Here is a 23,064-nt window from a genome sequence, read left to right as displayed (position 1 = left end):
GGTAGTATTTGAAACTGCAACAATAAAACCTGGTTTACAGTGAAATTTTAAAATATATGTCAGGATAATATGGTTCACAGTAATGCACCCTTGTGCAAATTAATTGAAACAAGACAGAAAATTATGATTTTTTTTCAATTTTTTGCATTTTATTTCTGAGAATCCAAAAATTACTCACAAATTAATACATGACATGACTGCGTTTATTTTTAAGAAGATCATTAATCCGCTTTGGCATCGAGTCCACAAGTTGATTGCAATCTTTACTAATTATTGGATTGTGGTACCATACCTCAATTATTACCTTAATTAGCTTATCTTTCGTAGTACAGTCTTTTCCTCGAAGTCTTTCTTTACAAATCGCCCAAAGATTTTCAATAGGATTTATGTCTGGAGAGTTTCCAGGTCAGTCCAGTACCTTTATTTGCATTGTAGTCATAAAATTCTTCATAAGTTTCAATGTGTGGCATGAAGCCAGATCTTGCTGATAAATGCCAGATCCATCTGGAAGTCTTTTTGAATTCTGGAATGACTCTTCTCTGCAAAACTTCAATGTACTGTGGTCCTCGCATCGTACCTTCTGCGATATGTAAGCCTCCTATGCCATAGTAGCTGAAAAAGCCCCAAAACATCTTCTTCAAGGGATGTTTTATGAATTGATTGATGTGAGATTCTCGAAGTTTCTCACCTGGAGATCTGCAAACATGCAGACTTCTTTGACCCTGTATGAAGAAATGAGTCTCTTTACTGAATAACACCTTCCTCCATTGTTCTTGCATCCAGATTTTGTATTTCAGACCCTATTGATAATGTTTTTTCTTCATTGAGTTGGTAAGAAGTTGTTTTTTGATTTGTCTCCTTTCCCTTCTAACGCAATTTCGATTGATGTAATATTTCTCAAAATTTTATCATACATCCCAAAAATAAATCAATTGTACTGCAAAACACAGCTAATTACGTCAAGTGTGTGAAAAAATGACTATTAAAGGAAATCAGCAGGTCCAGCGAACCTACACTGGCTGCCATGCTGAAAATATTGTAAAATGACCTTTTGTTTCAATTAATTTGCACAAGGGTGTATATAAAATTGTAACAGGATAACATGGTTTACAGCAATATATAAAATTGTGACAAGGTACATTGGTTTACAGTAATATATAAAATTGTGACAAGATGACATGGTTTACAGTAATATACCCCTCGGTATGGATTCCTGTATGTGGTGATGGGACCTCCCAGGGAAGGTTCTGTTCTTACAGTTTACTTCTTCTGGGATCTAAACATCCACCCACGTGTTTGCCGTGTGTGGTGACCTGTGAAGGGGAGGAGAGGATCCTGGTGGGTGAGGGGTCCAACCCTAACACCACTTTGGCCTTGAATTCCTGTAGACGGTTGGCCTTGGAGTGGCCCCCTGTGGGTCAATTGGATGGTCCACTTGGGCTAGGATCAACTAAGTACCAGTATTGAATGTTCTCAACAGGTGTTGTGACATTGTATCTGATGGTGGTGTTTGGGTATAGTGCTCACAAAACCCTGGTGTTGCTGCAGTGCCCTTGTTTGGCAATGGCTCTCACCCATCCTACTTTAGTTCTTGCCCTAAACAGTTGGAAGAAAAAGAGGTGCAGCATTTGAAAACAATTCAAAACATTATTTATCCTGAGGCTTGAAAGTTGCTGCCCACCACTTCATCTTGGACGTACGCTGCTGTACTTCATTCCACTATTACAGTAGGTCTGCAGACGGATCTCTCTGTGCCTCCAAAAAAATCGTTCTCAAACCAAATGAAAAGTCTTTTGAACTCCATGGTTAAAAAGTTGATGAATCAACTTCAACACCCACCTCTGTCCCTAGCATACATTCCAGCAAATCCCAAGGTCCACTTCCTTTGGTTCTGGGTATGGAAATTTCCTCCGGTACATCTTCTCGCACCCCAAGATGCAAAATGATCATTTGTTCATGTCCTCCATTGTTGGAATCCTCTTCCAACAGCAAAGATCTACTCAATCGACCCAGAGCAGGATTCATGGAAGTCAATAGACCTTCCTCAAAAAAAGACATGGTCATAAACAGGAGGGTTCTCCACCCAATTTGCCTACACATAAATAAAAATGGCCACCTTGATACAATGGAACTGTCGAGGTTTATGTTCTGATCCGGATGACATAAAAACACTGATTGCTTCCTACCATCCTGTATGTTTCTCTTTACAGGAAACATTTCTGAACCCTACCAGTACAGTCACCTTCCAGCAGTTTTCTTTGCACAGAAATGACAAGCTGTGTGATGGAGGAGTGGCACTGTTGGTTGATTAGCATGTGCCCACTTTGTTTTTGCCACTTGACAAACCAGTGGAGGCTGTAGCCATCTGTGTTTCCTTGGATCATACCATCACTGTTTGTTCTGTTGTCTGGAAAGACCTGTGATCAATCAGACCTCGATGCTCTCATTGAACAGTTGCCATCTCCCTTTTTAATCCTGGGGGACTTTAATTGGATATCATCACCTCTGGGGAAGTGCTGATATTTATGGAAGGGGTCACTCTGTAGAGAGTATGCCCTCTGATCACAAACTTTCTCTTTTCAATAGCAGTTCTTCTACTTATTTTCATATACTTAGTTTTTTACTGCTATTGATCTCTCAGTTTGCTCCCCTTCACTATTCTCCCATTTTTTATGGAGGGTGGACAATAATCCAGAGGCAGTGATCATTTTCTTATAATTTTGAGAGAGACTGGTTGTGGTCAATGCCATTTGACCCTCTTTCCCTGGTGGAAGCTGGATCAAGCAAACTGGCCCTCTTTCACTACTCTCACAGAACTTGATCCTGCCATCAATAGACAACTGTGTGGCAGCAGTAACTGACTGTATTATACAAGCAGCTGCTCAGTGTATTCCTAAAACATGTTTTCCTCAATATTTTCGTCCATGGTGAAAATCCTGCCTGCCACATGACATGGAAGGCTCAAAAATGGGCCTGGGATACTTTTCATAGGTATTCCACACTCTTGCACCACATCACTTTCCAGCATGCCTGTGCACGTGCTCGGTGGGTAAGACAATATAGCCAGAAGGAATCTTGGATTAAGTTCACAACCAGCATATCTTCTACCACTAGTTCCAAAGCCATATGGGACAAGATTCAAAAGGTCAGTGGGCATTATAATTCTGTTACCCTCTCAATCTTGCTCTCTGATGACCAGGAAGTAGCTCATCTCATACCCAGAGAATCCAGACTGCTCTCAATTGTTTACTGAAGTGGACCACAGCAAATGGCTTTAACTTCTCTCTCTCTAAAACCATTTGCATGCACTTTTGCCACTAATGGGGTATTCACCCTGATCCTGAACTCCATATTGATGAAGATGTGCTATCTGTAGTTCCTGAGACAAAGTTCTTGGGGCTTATCTTTGAACGTAAGCTGACCTTTATACCACATATCAAGCAGCTACAGGTCAAATGTACAAGAGCACTGAACATCTTCTCTTCCACCACTTGGGGAGCAGATCAATGTTCTGTGCTAAAGATATATTGTGCTCGACTATGGATCACTGATCTGTGGCTCTGCCAGGACCTCGGTCTTAAAGATGCTGGACCCCATTTATTATCAAGGATTTCGGTTCTGCAGTGGGGCTTTCTGGACTTCCCCCAGTTCAGAGCTTATACATAGTCTCATGAACCTTATTTGCTCCTGTGCTATTTGCAACTGTCTTTACTACATGCTTCAATATTTATTCCTTACCAAAGCATCGCACACAGGGTTGTGTTTTCCTTCCTCGGTGGGCCATACTTTTTTCAGAACAGATGATCTGCCATTGCTCCTTTTGGCTTTCATATCCAGGTGCAATTGGATGAATTGGGTCTGTCCTTGAATAACTGCTGTATCCACTGGTCAGCCCATTCACCCATGGCTTCTTACAGTCCCCAAATGTGACCTATCTTTAAGTCATCTGAGAAGAGCAGATACTCCCAATTGGAAATACTCTCTGTTATTTGCTGAACATTTTTCAAACAATCCTTCCATTTCTATTTTTACAGATGGTTCAAAATCAGGTGACTCTGTAGGCTCTGCCGTGGTTTGGTGGTTGCACACAGAATACCCTCTATAGCTTCTGTGTTCACTGGTGAACTGTACGTTATTTCTCTTGCCCTGGATCACATAGGAGCTAAGCAATACTCAAACTGCACTATTTATACTGACTCGCTTAGTTCTCTACTGGCCCTAGAATTGCTTCATGTTAGTTCACATCCTGTTCTTGCCGGTATTCTAAACTGACTGACTCATTCTCTTTAACATCTGGCGCAGATAGCCTCGCTGCTTTGTGCCATAAAACACTAAATCAATCAACTCTTTAACATCTACTTCTATCCAGTTTTTCTGGGCCACGTTAGTATTTGTGGGAATGAGCTTGCTGACACTGCAGCTAAATCTATCTGCTCTGGCACTATCACCACTGTGCTTGTTCCATACTTGGAGTGAGCAGCGTGAAAACAAGCTTTTCTAAATAAAACTGTATATTGGACTTTGGCTGCCTTGTTTCCGTAAGGATCAGAAAGAGGAAGTTGTTATAAGTAGACTACATGTTCGTCACAGTTTTTTAACTCATCGTTTTATTTTATCTGGAACTGATGCACCAATGTGTCGTCTGTGTGACACTCAGGTCACAATAAGTCACATTTTACTGTCTTGCTGTCGTTATGATTCTCAATGACGGCACCATTTTAAACATGTTCTGTCCCAAGGTTTATCTATAATGTCAGACAGTGTTATTGGTGATGGTGACACTGCCTACCATGGAAATGTTTTTAGTTTTTAAAGGCCATTAATCTTTTCAATGTAATTTAAGTTTTTTAATTTATACATTAGACATTTTTTAATGTGATTCCATTTTAAGAATCAAAGTCCACCTAGTTCAATTTGAAATTAGAAAATGGCTGTAACATCAAATAACTTGAAACCAGGACTAGAAAGGCCAACTTCTGGTGACTAACACTGATGTTTGAACTATCTGTTTGTCATTCTGGCAAGTTATAATTAAAATTTTGCTTCAAGTCTTTTAAAACTTTATTACTTTATGTTCTGAAAATGGCCATAACATCAAATAACTTGGAACCAGGACTGGAAAGGCCAACTTCATGTGACAGATGGTGGTTTTTGAAATTACCTGTTAGGTCTTCCTGGTGAGTTATGATAATTACAATTATGCTATAGAAAGTTCTTTACAATATGTATTATTGTAGTTCTTCTCTTACCACTGTAGACTAGATGTAAACATTGGTTTTAATGCTATTTTTTAACTTTGTTTTGTTTTACATTAATTTCCTTTTATGAATTTTGCTAAAAACTTTAATTTTAACTCTTTACTAGATGTTTGTGCCATAAAACACCAAATTAACCAACAGTAATATTTGAAACTGTGACAGGATAACATGGTTTACGGTAATATTTGAAACTGTGACAGGATAATCTTGGTTTACGGTAACATAAAATAGTGACAGGATAGCATGGCTTATAGTAATGTATGAAATTGTGACAGGATAAGAAAAGTCTAGGAAAAATAAATCCAAATGTTCTAATAGAGTTCAAGATGTGTAATGAAAGAAAAACAACGTTCTGATACAATCTAAAATGTATAGTAGGAATAAACCCAAACACACACACAAATGTTTGTTTTCTGAACAATTTAATCAACTCTGACCTGCAGCTCACTTGTTTACAGCAAATAATATTCACAATCAATTACTAACTACAATTTAAGTATTTTCAAACAAAAATATTCAAGTTTTTATGAACTTCAAAACAAAAACTACACTTTACCTATTCTGTTAGGTTCTTGAATCAATATAATACCATTGAGTATAAATTAGTGAGATAAATTGTGCTTTCAAATATACTTTGTTATTTCTTTGAGTATTTTTAATCACAAAGGTACACAATGGGATATCTGTACTGTATCTGTCATATGGAACTTATTTTACCACAATAATCCATCAAACATGCTACTAAACCAGAGGAGGACCTACAGTACATTTAAAAATAAACATTGTTATGTACAGAACTTAGACATGTCACATTACTGACATACTCTCAAATAAATTTCATTGAATATTAGCTCGTGAGGTTAATTAATTGATACAGTACTTACTGCCAGATGTTCTGATGTATGTATCACTGTATATTAGCTGGAGAGAAAGTTACTGAAATACAGTACTACAAGATGTTTTGATACAATATATCATTGTGTATTAGCTAGTGAGGTTAAGTTATTGAGATACAGTACTTACTACCAGATGTTTTGATATAAATATAACCAAGTGCTATTTATTGCTGGAGGGAATTGTTACAGAGTAGCAAGATATAACTTGTTGGCAGGGGTATTCAGAACATAATGACAAAAAACATATTGGTGGATTGTCTGGTTAATAGAGTTACTGGTACAGATAAAGTAACGTACTGGTGAATAGTCTGGTTAACAGTGAACATGCTTATATTCTGTGTATTTGTAACACAGAGAAGAAAAGATTTAGCATTGTTTCTTATAACCTAAGGCATACAGCTTTTCATGAACTTTTTCACCAGATGAGCTCAAAATTATTGTGGTTTCTATCATGAAAATCATACACAAATTGGCATGAAGATTATTAATTTAGGGTATTTACAAGTTAGCAGCATAAACTTAAGTATCTTATGGTGTGCATTTAAGAAAACTTCTACAATTATTACAAACTTAGTACAGTGGAGCGCCATTAAGCCGCGGACCAGTAAACCGCGAAATCGCTTAAGCAGCTGTAGCAATTCTTGTCCCAAAATTTTTGATGTATTAAATCTACCATCTGGCTTTTTAAAGTTTCTCACACTCTCCTTGTCTTTATAACTTCAAGGGGATATTTAAAAAGGATTTGCTTTAATTTGGGAAATAAATAAAATATATTACAATAGAAATCGACCATTAATCTACCTTATCCACTCTCTATGTCAGCTTTATGGAGGTTGCCATTGTTACCGAATCACACCTCTCCATACATTAATCCGCAGTAAATCCGTGAAAAAAGTGATCAATAAGTAAAGAATTATTTTTAATTTGATAATCTGATATTTTTATGGAATTGTATAAATATTGGCCACAAACCCAATAGAAATTACTTCAGTTTCTGAATTAATAGTGAGCATATCATATTGGCATGGCAGCCTGCATGTAGCACGGGAAGACGAAATTTTACAGGGAAAAGCGAACCAATACAATGCATTGGTCGTTTGTGTTAAAACGGCACTTGTCAATTGTATCTGAATAGTCTATACATTAATATTATAATGATCACACAATGGCCCGGATGAGGCTCCTCGGCAGAGCTGTTGGCGACTTGGGCTTTTCAGTCACAAAGGTTTAAGCCGCGGTTAAGCAGGTTGACCCCCCAAATATTGAGGCTTAACGGCACTCCACTGTATTATAAACTGAAATTTCCAATAGAATATTCATCATTGTTGAATTTGAAACCTAGATATCAAAGAATGGCACACATTGTGACTGAAATGGAATGACTAGCTTGACCATATACAAACTAAGTATAAGTAACTATATTCTATAGAATCAAATAGACAATTCACTTGTTTTTAACACCAAAATTTCCAAATAATTTATGAATCAATCATATAATCAACAAATGATAAATAACTAGATTCATGCAATATACAAATATTTACTTAGTTTATCATGGTTATCACACTGACTTCAAATTACTTAAATTATGCATGACATTTGATGACCCTTTGGAAAAAAATTCAATAAAGTACTGTAATTGTCCACAATCTTACATGAAATGTACTAGTTACAACCTTTATAATTTCTTTTAAATGGTGCACATATACATTTATATAATATTAGAACTGTATTGTCAAAACATATTAAATACTATGGTGGTGGTCTTATTTAAATCCAATCACCTCAAGTGCCTTACAAGTGAAATCACTCTTGCTGCACAATGGTGGATTGTTAAATGTATCACAATGTTCTGTTTTTCCTTGATAGAGAGACTGGTCCAGCCAAAGAGCTTGGCCATTTCTGTAAGAAATAACACTATCATTTTAAACTATAAAACCTGCTAGTATGAACCAAACTCTAACCATTAAACTAAATAAAACCTATAAACATAAATTAGCCATTTAACTACTAAATATTTACAAATAAACAAAACTAATCGTTAAACTGAAAAACCTGTAAATACAAGTCAAACTAACAACTAAACTACGAAACCTCTAAACATTAGCCCAAACTAATCAATAACCTAAAAATCTATAAACACAAGTCAAAATAAAACTAAACTTTTAACCTCTTAACATTAGCCCAAGCTAATCAATAACATAAAAACAACCGACAAACATAAGTTACAAAACTATGAAACCTCTAAGCATCAGACCAAACTAATCAATAGCATAAAAGCAATCTATAAAAAAAAATTAAAAACCTATAAATACATTCAAACTAAAACTAAATTATAAAACCTCTAAACATTAGCCCAAACTAATCAATATAACATGAAAACAATCTATAAATATAAGTTACAAAACTGTAAATACAAGTCAACTAACAACTGAACTATAAATCTATAATTACCAGTAAATAATCAGATTTACAACTTCTAATGTGTAGAAAAGTTGAATCATTTTGGTGGAACTAAGCTTCAACAATGGCTTTTATATCACGTTGCATATCAACAAAAGTATCTTATTTTGTTGTTATTCAATGTACAGAAAGTATGAAATTAAATGTACAGACAACAAAACAAATCACTATTTGTTGATTTCTTAATTTAGAGGCTATGTTAATTAAAGAGGTTTGTTTTTTTATTAAAAATATTGGTGAAATAAAAAAAATAGATTATTTAAAAAATATGTTAAGTTTAAAATTGAATCGATATTTTTAGTTTCATGATCAATGTTATGCACTTGGCTCTAGGCCAGATGATTCCACACAACATCTTCATATTAAGTTTATTATACCAACACTCACTACACTTAAGGTTTCATGCCACCTCACCCCCATCTCTAAAACCTTAATGGGAAGACAATAATTGAACTATTCTATCTGAATAAATATATTTTGTTTAAAATTAGTTTTCCTATTTTGAGAAATCAAGTGTGATGTAACGTGACATAACTGCCTTTTATATAGGTCAGATAACCAAAAAGATAATCATTCTGTCATAAGATCTGTAAATATAAGTCAAACTAACTATTAAACCACAAAATGTCTAAACATAAGTCAAAATCAAACCACTCAACTAAGGAAACTGTAAACAACAGATAAATCACAGCAAGAAAGTTATTTAAGATTCTTAGAGACTGTTAGTTGTATGCCAATGGCTTACATCAATGATTGGAAATATATAGCATAAACAAAGAAACGTTTTGGAAGCACTTGACTAGAGGGAATGGAGTTAGTTAACAGCACCTATCACTACCATTTCAGTTACTACAACAGAATAATGAGCCCACCGTGAAAGACTTAAAGTTACAACAACAGGATGCAAACCCATCATATTAACAGTCCAATATGCTCTGAACCACACCTGACCTGGTAAACATTGTTTCATACCAGTTTGTTTCACACGTTTTTAAGTGTCCTCTCTTTTCCGTCACTAACTCAGGCATCATACTGATAAAACATGAAGATATTATACTATTTTACTGTGTAAATCTCTACACACACATTTCTACCAATGTACATTACTAATCAACTACAAATTTAACAAGATACCTACCCTCCTCCAACACCAATCATTGTCTTGTCAGCTACCATGAATAAATTGGCAGAACAGGAAACTTTAGTCGATGAAGACAGACCAACCCACATATACTGATGAAATTCAGGTGAAATAGTAAACAAAAATGTCTCACCAGTACCAAAGTAAATTTTTTTTTTCCCAGTTTCATCTTGTCTGTTTCTTTCAGACCATGTCACAGAACAATAGGCACCAAACACCTGTAATGAATGCTTTGTAAATACGTATCTTTAACACAACATTTTACCGTTAAACTTTATCATTAAAAAAAATGTGAATGACACAAAAAACACTAGTGTTTAGTAACTAGTACAAAAAAAGTACTTATCAATACTTGAATACATTACCAGCATTTTAAACGTACGGGACATTAACTAAGTATGACATTCAAAGATTATACTGAAGAGATGAGAGTACAAGACACACAGCAGTTAAACCATTAACTGTTTAGAAGAGAAACAAGGTCCAAGTTGCTTATTCCCAAAGGCATAATTGTTTAAATGATCAAATCATTAATGTATGTTAACAGGACATATTTTAAAAGCATAAAAATATGAAACCACAAGTAAAAAAAAACACTTTTATTGATAAAATTAATACTGTAAATTTATCAGTGTCCCAAAGCAGAACACAAAATGATGAGCAACAGACACAAACAAAAACACATTTTTACTCTTTTAGTGATGAAATGGTACTTGAAACTTATCTCAGTATTTAATGTAGTTTATATTAACTGTAATACAAGTTATATTAGGTGTTGTATATTAACTGTAATACAAGGTATGTTAGGTGTGGTCTATATTACCTGCAACACAAGTTGTATTAGTTATGATCTATATTAACTGCACTGGAAGTTATATTAGGTATAGTCTGTATTAGCTGTAATAGAAGTTGAGTTAGTTATGATCTATATTAACTGTAATGCAAGGTATATTAGTTATGATCTATATTAACTGTAATACAAGTTGAATTAGTTATGATCTATATTAACTCTAAAAAGTATGTTGAGTGTGGTCTATATTAACTGCAACACAAGTTATGTCAGGTGTGGTCTATATTAACTGCAACACAAGTTATGTCAAGTGTGGTCTATATTAACTGCAACGCAAGTTATGTTAGGTGTGGTCTATATTAACTCCAACACAAGTTATGCTAGGTGTGGTCTATTATTTTAACTGTAATACAAATTCTTATTTCATGAATACCTCATCATTATCAGCTTTGATCACCAAAACAGTTGGTTCCCACTCTTCTACTTTCATAAAGAAAGATATCAGACTGCTACCATGTTCATTGGTGGAAAATATAACAATTGGTTGAGACATAGTAATCCTTGCAGGCAACCAACCCCATAGCTGAGTCAACTGAAACATCAGACACAGGAAAAAAGTTAGAAATCTATCAACAACTAAAACTTTTTATCTTACATTTCTTGTCAAAATGTGTTATACAAAAAATTCTGAATTAGATTTGCATTAAGTTATTATTTTAAGAGCAAGCAAGAAAGAAATTGTGTACATATATGATTGCATAGCCTAGTTGTATTAAAAGTACCATTGTGACTGATAATTTATTTAAAATATATTATATTCATTTAAATTATATTTTCCTTTTTACATCAAAAATCAGAAATTAAGAAAAAACAGGTCTCAATCATAACATAACAAAACCCTTCTTAACAACAACAAACTTCCAATAGTATTCATCCCCACCAATAAATACAATTCACTAAATACACTCTGCCAAAGAAAAGTGTTCACAAGGAACTTTGCTTATTAGATGAAAGTCCATAAGGCTCGTTCTACTACTGAGTAACATTCAAATTAACAGTTTTCCATATTAAACTACTTGATGTGAAATGTTCCCATGAAATACAAATAGAGAAAATTAAGTGATTTCCATAAGAAAACACTACAGACTGCTTCTAGTATCAATTTTGTTTTAATTTAAATTTCTTTTGTAAGTTTGTACAGATTATTTGTTTCAGTTGCAGAATCACTGTTGAAAAACTGTTGTTGTACACACTAACAATGTTTTAATAAAACATTCTTTTGGTTTATCATATTAATTGTGTAAAATTTAAAGGTGATAGTGATTATTACAGAAAATACATATCTGCCTCAAATCAGGAAACAGTTATGGCCTCTGAATGTTAAGAAAATACAGTATTAAATTATTCTAACCCAATCAAAAAGTATCTCAAATTTTGAGTAAAAACTGTCATTAACATTACAACTAGAACTTCTTTTAGATTTTAGCCCTATATCTGAAACTGCTGAGTGAAATATTTCTTTAAAATATTAAAATAGAAACTTTTATTGCAAGGCTGAATTATTTTGACTTTTATTTTGCAAAGTCTAAGTTTATGCATAATTCAGCATGACATTTGCAGGGAAAGGTTAGTGAATTTCAGTTAACTGGTTCAGATTTAACTGTATTCATATAAAACTACATGTATTTTAAAATAAATTTGAAAACCAAGGGAATAAAAGTTAAAATTTAACAAAATCAACGTAATATCTTGAGTTTATAAATTAAGATATGTATTTACATTTGCTATTATCAAAATGGCATGGATGTGTGTATGTTTTTTGAAGTATTTTCTTAATTTGCCTTTTCACCAGCATACAGGAAAGTCCAAAAATTTCATTAAAATATTACTTGTAATTTACCTTTTGAATACTTAAAAAACAGTTTTAGAGTTAATACCATATAATAAGTTCAAGGAACTTTTAAACAGAACTGCAATAATATATATTTATATAGGCACATTATTAAGACTAGTGGAGAATTCGTTTATTACGGTAAGTGATTTTTATGATTGATTTTATAAGGCTCTTATGATCAAAAATGGGTATAAAATCAAAACTATTTTTTGTTAAATTGATAAAATGGTGTTTAAATTGTAACCTTTCAATGTTAGGAAGTGTTCATTTCTAAACAACTTATGTCTATACGTTATTTCTCTAAAATAAGCAACAATAAATGGATATGATGGTAATGTTGTACACCAAGCAAAGCTCTTTATCATGTGCCACCCAAAATCATTATAGTAACCAAACAAGAAACATTCCAATGACAATAACAAAATAAATATACATCACATTGCATCAGGGCCCATGTAGGTGTGGGCAGTTGAAAATATGATAAATTGCTAACAAAGCTCCCCTGGGGCCCTAAGGGAGAGAAGCTGGACAGAGCCCATGTAGCATGTACATTAAAAATTGTACATGTAAAAAACAATCTAGTTAAGTGATACACAATAAATTAAAATATATGGAAGTTAAAGAACAGTACAGAGTAATTGAAAATAAATGAAAGAAAACACCACAAACTTCCTTTCTTTGTGCACTAAACCATTAGTGAAAAGCAATATGGTAAGAAAAAATGTGAGAACACATAGGGTTGTAAAAATGTGTGTAACATTAAATGACAATAAGAAAAAACAGCAGTCAGAATGGAATATTATGTGAAAGACTTTTTTTTTAATCCTGAAGAGAAAATGGTCTGTTTTATATAAACAGATGCTGTTTCTTGCTTTCACATGAGGAATGTTCCTCTGAAGTAAACTTCAGACAGCAAGTCTTAGATATGACTTTTGGATATACAAGATTGTTTCATGTAAGAGTTATTATTTATTCCATTCAGTGATTTAATATTTAATAATTGTTTAGTTTTCAAAACAAGATGGTTAAAAGTAATTACTTTAAAGGCAATACTTATGACAGATTTTGTCACATAACTCAATAAGAGTCATGTTATGTGTGTGGTTCAATTGTTATAGTACTGTTGGCATCACATTACTTAAACCTTATGTATTTTTCTCGTTGCTTTCAATGAGTATTGTTACATCATAGCATCTCTCGTAGAAAGTTCTAGGTCTCAGTTGGGCAATGGGCATATGTGTATATGCAAACAAGTATACACAAGCAAGTTAAGTAACTGAAAGCTAAGACTGCTTGCCTGTTAGGTTAATCATAATGAACAGCATTTTAAAGTGAGTTTCACAGTTCAATAGAGATAAGGAGAAGTAATTTATTTTGTCAAATGGTGTTCTAAAGTAATTGAACTCATTTGTGTGAGCTCCAATGAAAAGGAAACAGTTACTAAAAGTTCTGAATACAACTGAGCTAACCCACGGAGTAAATTAAGAGAACTTATCACAGACTGTATGATGAGAAACAGGGTACAGTAAATAATGATGACAATAAACCCACTTGAAGTAAAATTGTATTTCAGGATGGCTGAATCAGTTTGTGTTGACTTTTGACAAGAAGAGTAAATAATTTAGTTCTAAATATAACTGTGATATTCTATAGCTAAAAGAATTTTCATACACAAGTTTCTCTTGTTTTGAATACATTATTTTAAAACATGTGGATTGTGTGCTGTCTGTTAATTATTCGAATTTATCACCAAAAAGTTGCAGACACCTACTGTAAAAGAATTCCAGCCCATATTCAAAACATAACAATGAAAGATTGTTTTGCTCATTGTAAAATGGCATGAGTCTGAATCATCAATACTACTGACAAAATATTTGCATTTATAAAATTTCTCACTTGCTTCAGAACCTGTTTCACCAATATATATGAAAGGTTGCAAGGACCACAATTCCAATGTGATATATAAAATATTACATTCCTGATTCAGTACTGTCCTCTATGTGCAAACATTTTCTTTCACACTAGTTTATAGGCTGCCACCTAATCTCACATGGTATAGCTATGCTGTTGTATACAAATGAACATGTGACATCTGTTAACTAATAACAATTTGGCACCTCCTAGTGCAGCTGACTCTCTCTATACCAATTGTTCAATCACTGCTTCTCAATTTAATATACATGTGGTCAGACATGACTGTATGAGGCTTTTCAACAAATTTTTGTGAAGTAACTATAAAAATATTTTTTGTGGAAATATTTGTTTTTAACACCCACCACACAAGCCAACCCAGCATCTTTGAGTACCAAGCCTAAGGTGATCAACATTGAATCATTCTAGAAACTGGTTGTTTAAGGTTATTTCAACACATTTCAATGAATTAAGCACAGCACAACTTCTGGAACAAAAACAGCAATAAACATTAAAAAACGTATGACATGATGAAATCTGTATAAATTATACTATGGTGGTACCATACTCAGTACGATAACATTATTCTTATATTTACTCTTCATTACAGAAATGGTATTTTTACTTTAGGAATTGCTGGGAAAATCCTTTTGTAAAGTATCATGTATCTGCTTCAACTTCAGTGTTGCATCTTTGGGCTTTACTGTGTCTTTATTTTCACAAAATATTAAAACTTACAAATTATTTCACATGATTTCAATTACCCCTTTTTGAAGATAACGACAGTGTTGTACTCATTGTTTTATGTTTTGCAATCAATGCAATAATCAATTGATAAATCTGTGATTCAACTGGTAGATCAAATTCATTAAGGTGTCTTTAAATAATTTCTTCCCTCAACTGATGCACAGTTAAGCTTAATCACTACACTTACACCATCACATTCAAAACCACATCTAGGTATTGCAAGCGTGTTTCATTGCTATGTCATTTTACTTTACACTTACAAGTTAACTTCTCCACGGGCTGTTGTGGTATCAGGTCTGATCCACTGACTTCAGCCTCAATGACAGTGCAAACGTTTTTTTGTTTAATCGAAACAGCCCAAATCTTTCTGGAATTAATTTATTTTATACATATTAAGATGCCAAGCTGGCTTATGTGGCAGGTGTTAATTTCAAATAATAATTCTGTCTTTCCAAACATTGCAGATATTTTTTTCCACAACATTGACTATACAGAAATGGTTATTTCCACACTGTCTGGGTTTGAGCACTTAGACTTTGGTCCCTTTACATTGTCAATGAAAATGATATCAGTTGGTTTTTTTTTTATCTGTCAGGGGACATGACAGTCACTATCTGTTAGGTGGTAAGCTCATGTATGTGGCTTGGGCCTTTCTCAGGCCTTGATATGGCTCCTGTCCATGAGATATGGATTTCAAGCAGTTTCTGCCAGCTACCTAAATTTGAAAACAAATCTTCTAGTTCAAATGTGAATCTATCTCAACGTTATGCATCCCTCCACAAGTTTTATTCTCAGATATGTTTATTCCATTCACTATTTATTATTATTATTATTCTTTTTCCCTTCAGGATACCATGTATTTCCTCCTTTGTCTATACAACATATATAACTGAACTGAAACCTACTGGGGGTTTCTTCTTCAGTCTTGAGGTCCTGATCCCTTGCATTCTGTTAGTCTTTCTCAAGCTCAGTTTCTCCATTGGTTTCACCCTAATTACCATTTTACATTACCTCTCCTTTAGACACTTTTACCTTTTTTTATGTTGGTACATTTTTTCTTTGGCCTTATCTCTTCTCACTTGGTTACTTTGTCACTGGGATTTTTTGAAGAGAAACATCCTTCTTGCCAAAATATATTTATTTTGCACTTAGTTCAGGGCCCTTTTTCTCACTCATTTTAATTTTTTTTTAGGGAGGGTTTTTTAAGACCATCAAACCTAATGGATCATTAGGCTGCTTTGCAATGCTACTAATTGGTTATTCAGGCTTTAGGCCTATCAAATGCTAGGATCATTAAGGGCAACAATGTGTTGAAACTCCTCACCATTACTGAGGATGTGCATGGCACTTGATAGGTTGTTGTATGGATGCACAGCCTAGAGAAAACACTGATATAAAGGTTAATGGCAAAGAAAAAAAAAACATGATAAGTGGAGCCAGTGAACTAGGAAAGCTATATGTGACAGAGGTAATAGCAAATTGGACATATGTTTCTGGTATTAACATTGTGCAGTAGGTGACAGATTTAGACATGTAAAAGACTTTTCCACCAGAAAACATTTTCCTTCTGCTATTCTTTATTTGTGCAAAACATCATTCCCAGAGTTATATTCATAACTGAAAACTAGGAAGGTTATTGTATAGGATTCTTTGACAACGATACAAAATGAAACAAAACCTTGGCAGGGGCTTAGTTTAGAGAGAGAGAAGTCTGATGAATTCTCTCTCCAACATGGGTGTTCAGAAACGTTGTAGTTCTTCTTTGTCCCCACTCATGGAAGATTATTTACCTTTATGTGGGAATTCTTCTGTATCTTGATTTGGTTTGTTTAAGGTCATGAAGTGAAGTAAAATAGCATGAAAATGACAGGTGAGAAAGGAGAGCGAGACAAAGGCAGCACAAGTGATGTAGGCCAAGCTGGAGCCTGAAGCCCAAGTAGCCAGATGGCAGACGAGACGAAACATAAACTCAAATGGCATGATTCAGGACTGGGCAAGGATATTGCCTTGGCTGGGATCTTAAAATCTAATGCCTGAGATTTAGGTGTGTGGGGGAAATGGGAGTACCCAGAGAAAACCCACTTTCACAGCCAATGATAATAATAACTGACAATGATAAATAAATGTCAGAAAATATATTTAATGGAGCAATTCTCTAAGTTTTGAGTGTTTGACAAAACAGCAATGTAATTTTTACATTTTCAGAATTAAACAGACTGAATGTTTTCAAGAAATATAGAGAAATGATAATTGCTCACAATTTTAGCCTGATAACTTTTCCTAAGTGTTTAAACTAGATGATGACAATATTCGTTACTTTTTTCATCTGGTTATATTTTTACTTTCAAATAGAAGACAGTTCAAAACAGAATGCACGACTTAAATATATCTTTTTTCCTAAAAATTGGGCATTTCTCTGGATCATAAAGGGCATACACAGGGTTCAAATCTCCACAATTTGATTTCTCTCAAATATTAGGAAGAATCCTTGATAAATTTAGACAAATATCTATATTGTAACTGTTAACAGTCAAATATTGCTAAAGGAAATGCTTGTTGACTAAAAGTTTGGCTACAAAAATTTATAATGGGCAGGATCTATGAGGTGTTTGATAAATTGTAGATTCTTAAAAATGAAATAAAAGAAAAGGAATAATGAAAATGTAACTAAAATTATATTATTTTTCAATACTTGACCTAATGGCTTTATGAAGGGGTCAACATCCCTACTAAATACAAGCACAGCTTTAAAGGAAGGTTTCTCAGGAATGAGAAATAGAACTGTTAAGATGGGCTTGTGTTCACTAAGAAGTTAATCATTTGATAAAGGCTAAGCTGAAACACTGAAGAAGTAAAGAATTTTCACTAAATACTAGCTGTTTCTTTTCATAAAATGTGTTCACACTACAGTGTGCACTATGATACCTGAATCTTTCTGAAGTGATAAAAACAAAACAATTATTTCAAATTTAGAAATATACTTACATGTTCAGGAGATAAGATGCATGATTTGAAACTTCCTAGAGGTACCATTCCTACAGATAAAGCCCTGGTATCACTCTTCAATCTGTTAGGCTAAATATAAGCAGTTGTAATTAATTTCTGAAAATATCTAAATTTTAAAGTATCAAAAGTGTGACTATAAAAGTAACATAACACTTTTCATTTTGCTGATCATGTAACAAATAAAAATATTTAAGTGTGCAATAATCGTTGTCCAAAATTATTTAACAATGTATGTACAAGGAAGTACAATATATTTCCAGGGACATAGTACCACAAAGTGTTTACTGTCATGAAACCCTTCAACAGACAATATGTACATGGAAGTAGAACATATTTTCAAGAGGGTAATACCACAAAATGTTTACTATCATGAATACCATCAAACAGTTGATCAACTTTATAATACTAAATAATAACTTGGTGAACTACCACAGTAAGTTAATTCAAATGGTGAGTGAAAAGGACTTATACACTCATTATAAATTATGAAAACCATTTTCAGCTTGATACACTATATGCCAATTTAAAGGTTTCATGATGGGTACAGTTGGATGTAGGTTTTATTTGACCAATCATGTGATACTAAAATTGGTGGTTAGTTATTAGTTCTTATTTGTTATGCGAGTTCTGAGCTTTAATCCCCAAAAGTTTATTTAAAGACAAGGATATCTTCTTACCTCATTCACACCAAGATGCAATACTGACTCAGGAGATGATCCATCCATAGAAGCAGATCGCCCACGAGCAGGCTGACTCTTCAAAAACATTTCTGCCTTCAACAACTGTTTAGCTATTTCTTTTCGACTTAAACCTCTAATGCCAAATGCAACCTTAAAAATAGTTCCAATATCAAAAGTATTCTTAATACAACTTAATATAATATTTAATACAACGTCTTACACAATTGCAATAACAAACACATTCATATAGTTTCAATGCTAGAAGTGTTTTAACCCTCTTACCACTGATAGGTCAATGTTTGTAAATTACAATCTTTTTCAAGGAGATAAATTCAAACTGTAATTAACCTACTTTAATATTATTGTCTATGAATAAACCTGTTGTCAAAACATATTTAATGAACCAAATTTTAATACAAGTTCTAATTTTAATTTTCTATAAAAAATCCTCAATCCCCAATATAAGGATTGTGATATTTGTTCTCAAGATCTTCACTCTTCTCTTCACAATTTAACTTAATTTACTTAATATTAAATAGCTATTACCAAGGCAAAGCATAACTTTCATAGTCTTCAATCAAATTTGTCATAAACTAGACAATTCAGACCCACTTGTCATGTTCACCTGTCACATGCTTTCTTTCACAAATTGCATATAGTTCTCTGTGACATATAATACTGTATTATTTATAACCAACAAAAAGCTAAGGTTTTAATCAACCAAATGGCATATTATATTACACTACTTACAGTAGAGAGAATTGTCAGTTTCATTTTCCATTTGATATTTTCTGTTTCACCTTTTAGGTTAACAAGCTTAAGGTAAAATACAAAGATTCTTATGTCAAAGTTAGAAAGTCAGGTATATTATAATAGTTATAGAACATTGTTTGCTTCATGCATTACTGTTTTGTGTCCTTAGGTGCATCACCTAAGTGAAAAGAAATTTAGTGTACTACAACCATTAGTATAAAAAGTAGGCTTAAAAATCATTGGGAACTGATAGCAAGAAAATAAGAAGTCAAAGGTAAGTGATATATTTCTTGTTTTCATTTAACATTGTTTTTTAATTATTATTATAAAGTAGCTAAATTTGAAAAAATCAGAATTGTATTAGGTCAGGTAAGGTTAAATTAGGTAAGATAATGAAAAATAATAACAAAATTATTTAAATGATATGCTCATTGCCAGCTCATAATTTGATATAGTAATGTGAGCTACATGTTTGCTAAGCAGTTTACAACTTGTGTAGCAGGATTATTAGTTACTGTGGGTCAAAGAACAATAACATTACAAAACAAGGTGTAAATAAATGTAAACTGTTATGAGCTTTAAGCTATTTATAATAAATAACTGCAGTTATGTGTTACAATTTGCAGTCATTCCAGAAAGAAAGACTGATTTAAGTTTTTTCCTTTTATGGTGGTTAGAAAGTTGGTCAAATCAACCAAATGGGTATATAGTAATGGTAAAGAAAATATTGTTGATGTTGTTTGTTTGTTAATTAAGCACAAAGCTGCACAATAAATTATTTGTGTTCTGTCCAACATAGGTATTGAAATCCAGTTTCTAGCACCATAAGTTCACAGACATATCACTGTGCCACTGGCAAGCTGTGAGGAAAACAACAGGTATAGTTTTACTGAAAAAAACAACAAAAACACTTTATATTTATTTAGGATGTTTTAGAAATTACATAAATTAAACCTGATAATTTTTAGATCAAGAAAATTATTTTGAATTTTAACATGAAAATCAGTTTGCAACCAAAGCAGTCAATATTCCAGCTCCATATATTTGTGGATGGACTTTTAGTCAACATTCTTATCTCAATTTTATTTTTTCTTGTACATCATACAACAAAGCCTGCAAAATCTGTGAAGACACAAAGAAAATCAGAAGTTACAGTATTAAAATTATAAAAGGTCAATTTGGGGCTATCAGGATTATTTACCAACTTATAGTGCAAGGGTTAGAGCAACCTGATAGTAGTTTCAAAGCAAAGAGTGTTCTTAATGTGACCTGAAAAACAGTTATAATGCCAAAAGTGTTATTAATACAACCTAAAAAAGTAGTTCTAAAGCAAAAAGTGCTCTTAATGTAACTTGATAAAGCAGTTAATAATAATTATTGCCATAAATATTATTAATGCAACCTGATAGTTTCAAAATCAACTATTCTTTACATAATCTGCTAAAGTACTTCCAATACAAAGTGTTTATAAGTGTTTTACACTTTATATTAGGTAAACAATTACAATAAAGAGACAAACTTGTTACTTTAAATTTCAATAAAAAAAAGTTGTATGTTTGCTCATTTGGAAACATCATATTACAATATTGCTATGACAATAACATTTAAGAATAAAAGAGAAAATTACCTTTAAAAGTTTTTCAACTTCAACAGGAATATCCTGACAAAACTGTAATATTTTCTGTAGGGTACCTCCTCCTTCTTCATCAGAATCATTTCCTAACAAAACCAATGAAATAAAAAAAACACTCATAATTACTGTATTATATTAGGAAACAAAACAAAACACTTTCAAACTCACCAGAACTATCACATTACATAAGTCAACAAAATAAAATACTTTCAAACTCACCAGAACTACTTTCTAGTGAAAAGCCTTCTTTCTCTGTAAATGACAACAAAATAACTGATACAAGTATTCATGAAAACGAGGAATTATATTCTAGACTTATAACACTATGAAATGTAAATATTGTTCTAAGTAACAGTTTCTACTGTTAGGTATATTCTTATCAGACTGTTTAGTAAAACAATGAAAGCAAAGTCCAATATTCTTAATGTTAATGAAACCTTGGTTTTTCAACTTATAAGTTAGCTTAACTGCTGTTAATTGACAGGCCAAAGTTCACAGCAGACATCAAGATCAAATAATTCAGTTAAACTTATGTCACCTTTTCATATTTCTTATTACTTTATCAAAACACATACTTAGTTTTAACGAATCTGAAGTGACCAACTGGCCAATAGCAATAGAGAAACTAGTTAAACAAGGAAAACCGAATAAATTACTATTTGACATCTACTTTAGCATAATTCTAATTTTTGTACTGGCAGAACCTTTAGTTTTCAAGAAGTATCTACCCATTACAACATGCTCATCACATAACACGAAAACTCTCTTTAGCCAAAAACAATATAATCTCCTAAATTAGAAATGATAAAAAACAAAGTGTTATTAGTCATTACAATTTTCCAGTTCTAAGTTAACAGTGAATTTTGTCACAAATACTTCCTTCAGAGAGGAACCAGCCCAGCTGATGTAAAACAAGAATGCCAGTCTAATGAAATTTAAATCTGAACAGTAAAGTGGAAATGATTTAATTTCTGCAATTGTTCTTCTGCCATGAGTACAAAACATATAGTTTTCATTTATTATATTGGATTACTTAATGCACAGCCTATCAGAAGTATATTCAGACCTACAGTTCCACAACAGCTTGGTGAGAGTTCAGTACCAGTATGTTGTCTGCAATTTTTGTGGTTAATGTTTTTATTTTTACTTTATGAATATTATTAAACCTACCCAACATTTGTTTTTTTTGTAGTTTTGTATTTTAACTTCTAATGAAAGGGTTATGTCCCAGTACAGCTAGGTTCTGTAAGAGAATGTAATTTGTACTCACATTGTATTTATTTTACTGTTGTAGTTGATTTATTTCTTTATTGTGTGGATATCAGTTACATAATAAACCCACTATGATTTCATTTTGGAAGAATGGTATGTATCTATTAATGTGTTTCTCCAATAAACATTTTTTGCTACATGGGTTTTGTTTTCAGGATACTAATATGGCTGTTCCACCATCTGAATGGGTTGACTACCAGTATATCGAACTACCAGAATATTTTACTTAGTGAGTCTTGTTTTGGTATGGGCTTACAAATATAAACTATTGAACTGCTATGGTGTGATGGTTTTATTTCACACCAATAAAACATAAACCATATGAAGTTATAACATATCTGTAAAATGTAAAAAGTATGAATTTACAGGATACAATTATAATGACATAATCTAGAGAAAAAAAAACTGGAATTATTCCTTCAAAATCAGAATAGTTTGAGTCTATACAGACACTGATAAAGGTGCCTCACCCTGTAGAGCACTGCTTTTCAATTATTACCTTAATTAGGCCAGATTGAAGAAAAAATAGGAGTAGAATCCAGACAAGTATCCTATTGCGTACATTTCTAAACAATATAATAAATATTATACAAAGTACTAATAGTACATTAACCAGATTT

The 23,064-nt window shown here is 32.9% G+C and overlaps 1 protein-coding gene across 7 annotated transcripts in view; it reads right to left on the bottom strand.

The window, feature by feature from the left end:
- Window positions 1-5,663: 5,663 nt before the first annotated feature.
- LOC143253565 (GTPase-activating protein skywalker-like) overlaps window positions 5,664-23,064 on the bottom strand; it is a 38,777-nt gene continuing 21,376 nt past the window's right edge. For 4 of the 7 annotated variants that reach the window (XM_076507634.1, XM_076507633.1, XM_076507636.1 and 1 more), the window contains exons 7-12: window positions 21,167-21,258; window positions 18,784-18,936; window positions 18,086-18,175; window positions 10,982-11,140; window positions 9,756-9,976; window positions 5,664-8,056 (exon numbers count right to left, since the gene is read on the bottom strand). In XM_076507634.1, coding sequence (XP_076363749.1) covers window positions 7,921-8,056; window positions 9,756-9,976; window positions 10,982-11,140; window positions 18,086-18,175; window positions 18,784-18,936; window positions 21,167-21,258 — 851 coding nt within the window. In that variant the 3' untranslated portion in view covers window positions 5,664-7,920. Of the gene's footprint in view, window positions 8,057-9,755; window positions 9,977-10,981; window positions 11,141-18,085; window positions 18,176-18,783; window positions 18,937-21,166; window positions 21,259-21,391; window positions 21,425-23,064 lie in introns of all 7 variants that reach the window. The other 3 variants (XM_076507632.1, XM_076507631.1, XM_076507635.1) reach the window with 1 other exon arrangement.

This window comes from Tachypleus tridentatus, chromosome 6, assembly GCF_004210375.1.
Source record: "Tachypleus tridentatus isolate NWPU-2018 chromosome 6, ASM421037v1, whole genome shotgun sequence".
Classification (NCBI taxonomy): Eukaryota; Metazoa; Arthropoda; class Merostomata; order Xiphosura; family Limulidae; genus Tachypleus; species Tachypleus tridentatus.
This window is presented reverse-complemented; position numbering and strand designations above follow the sequence as displayed.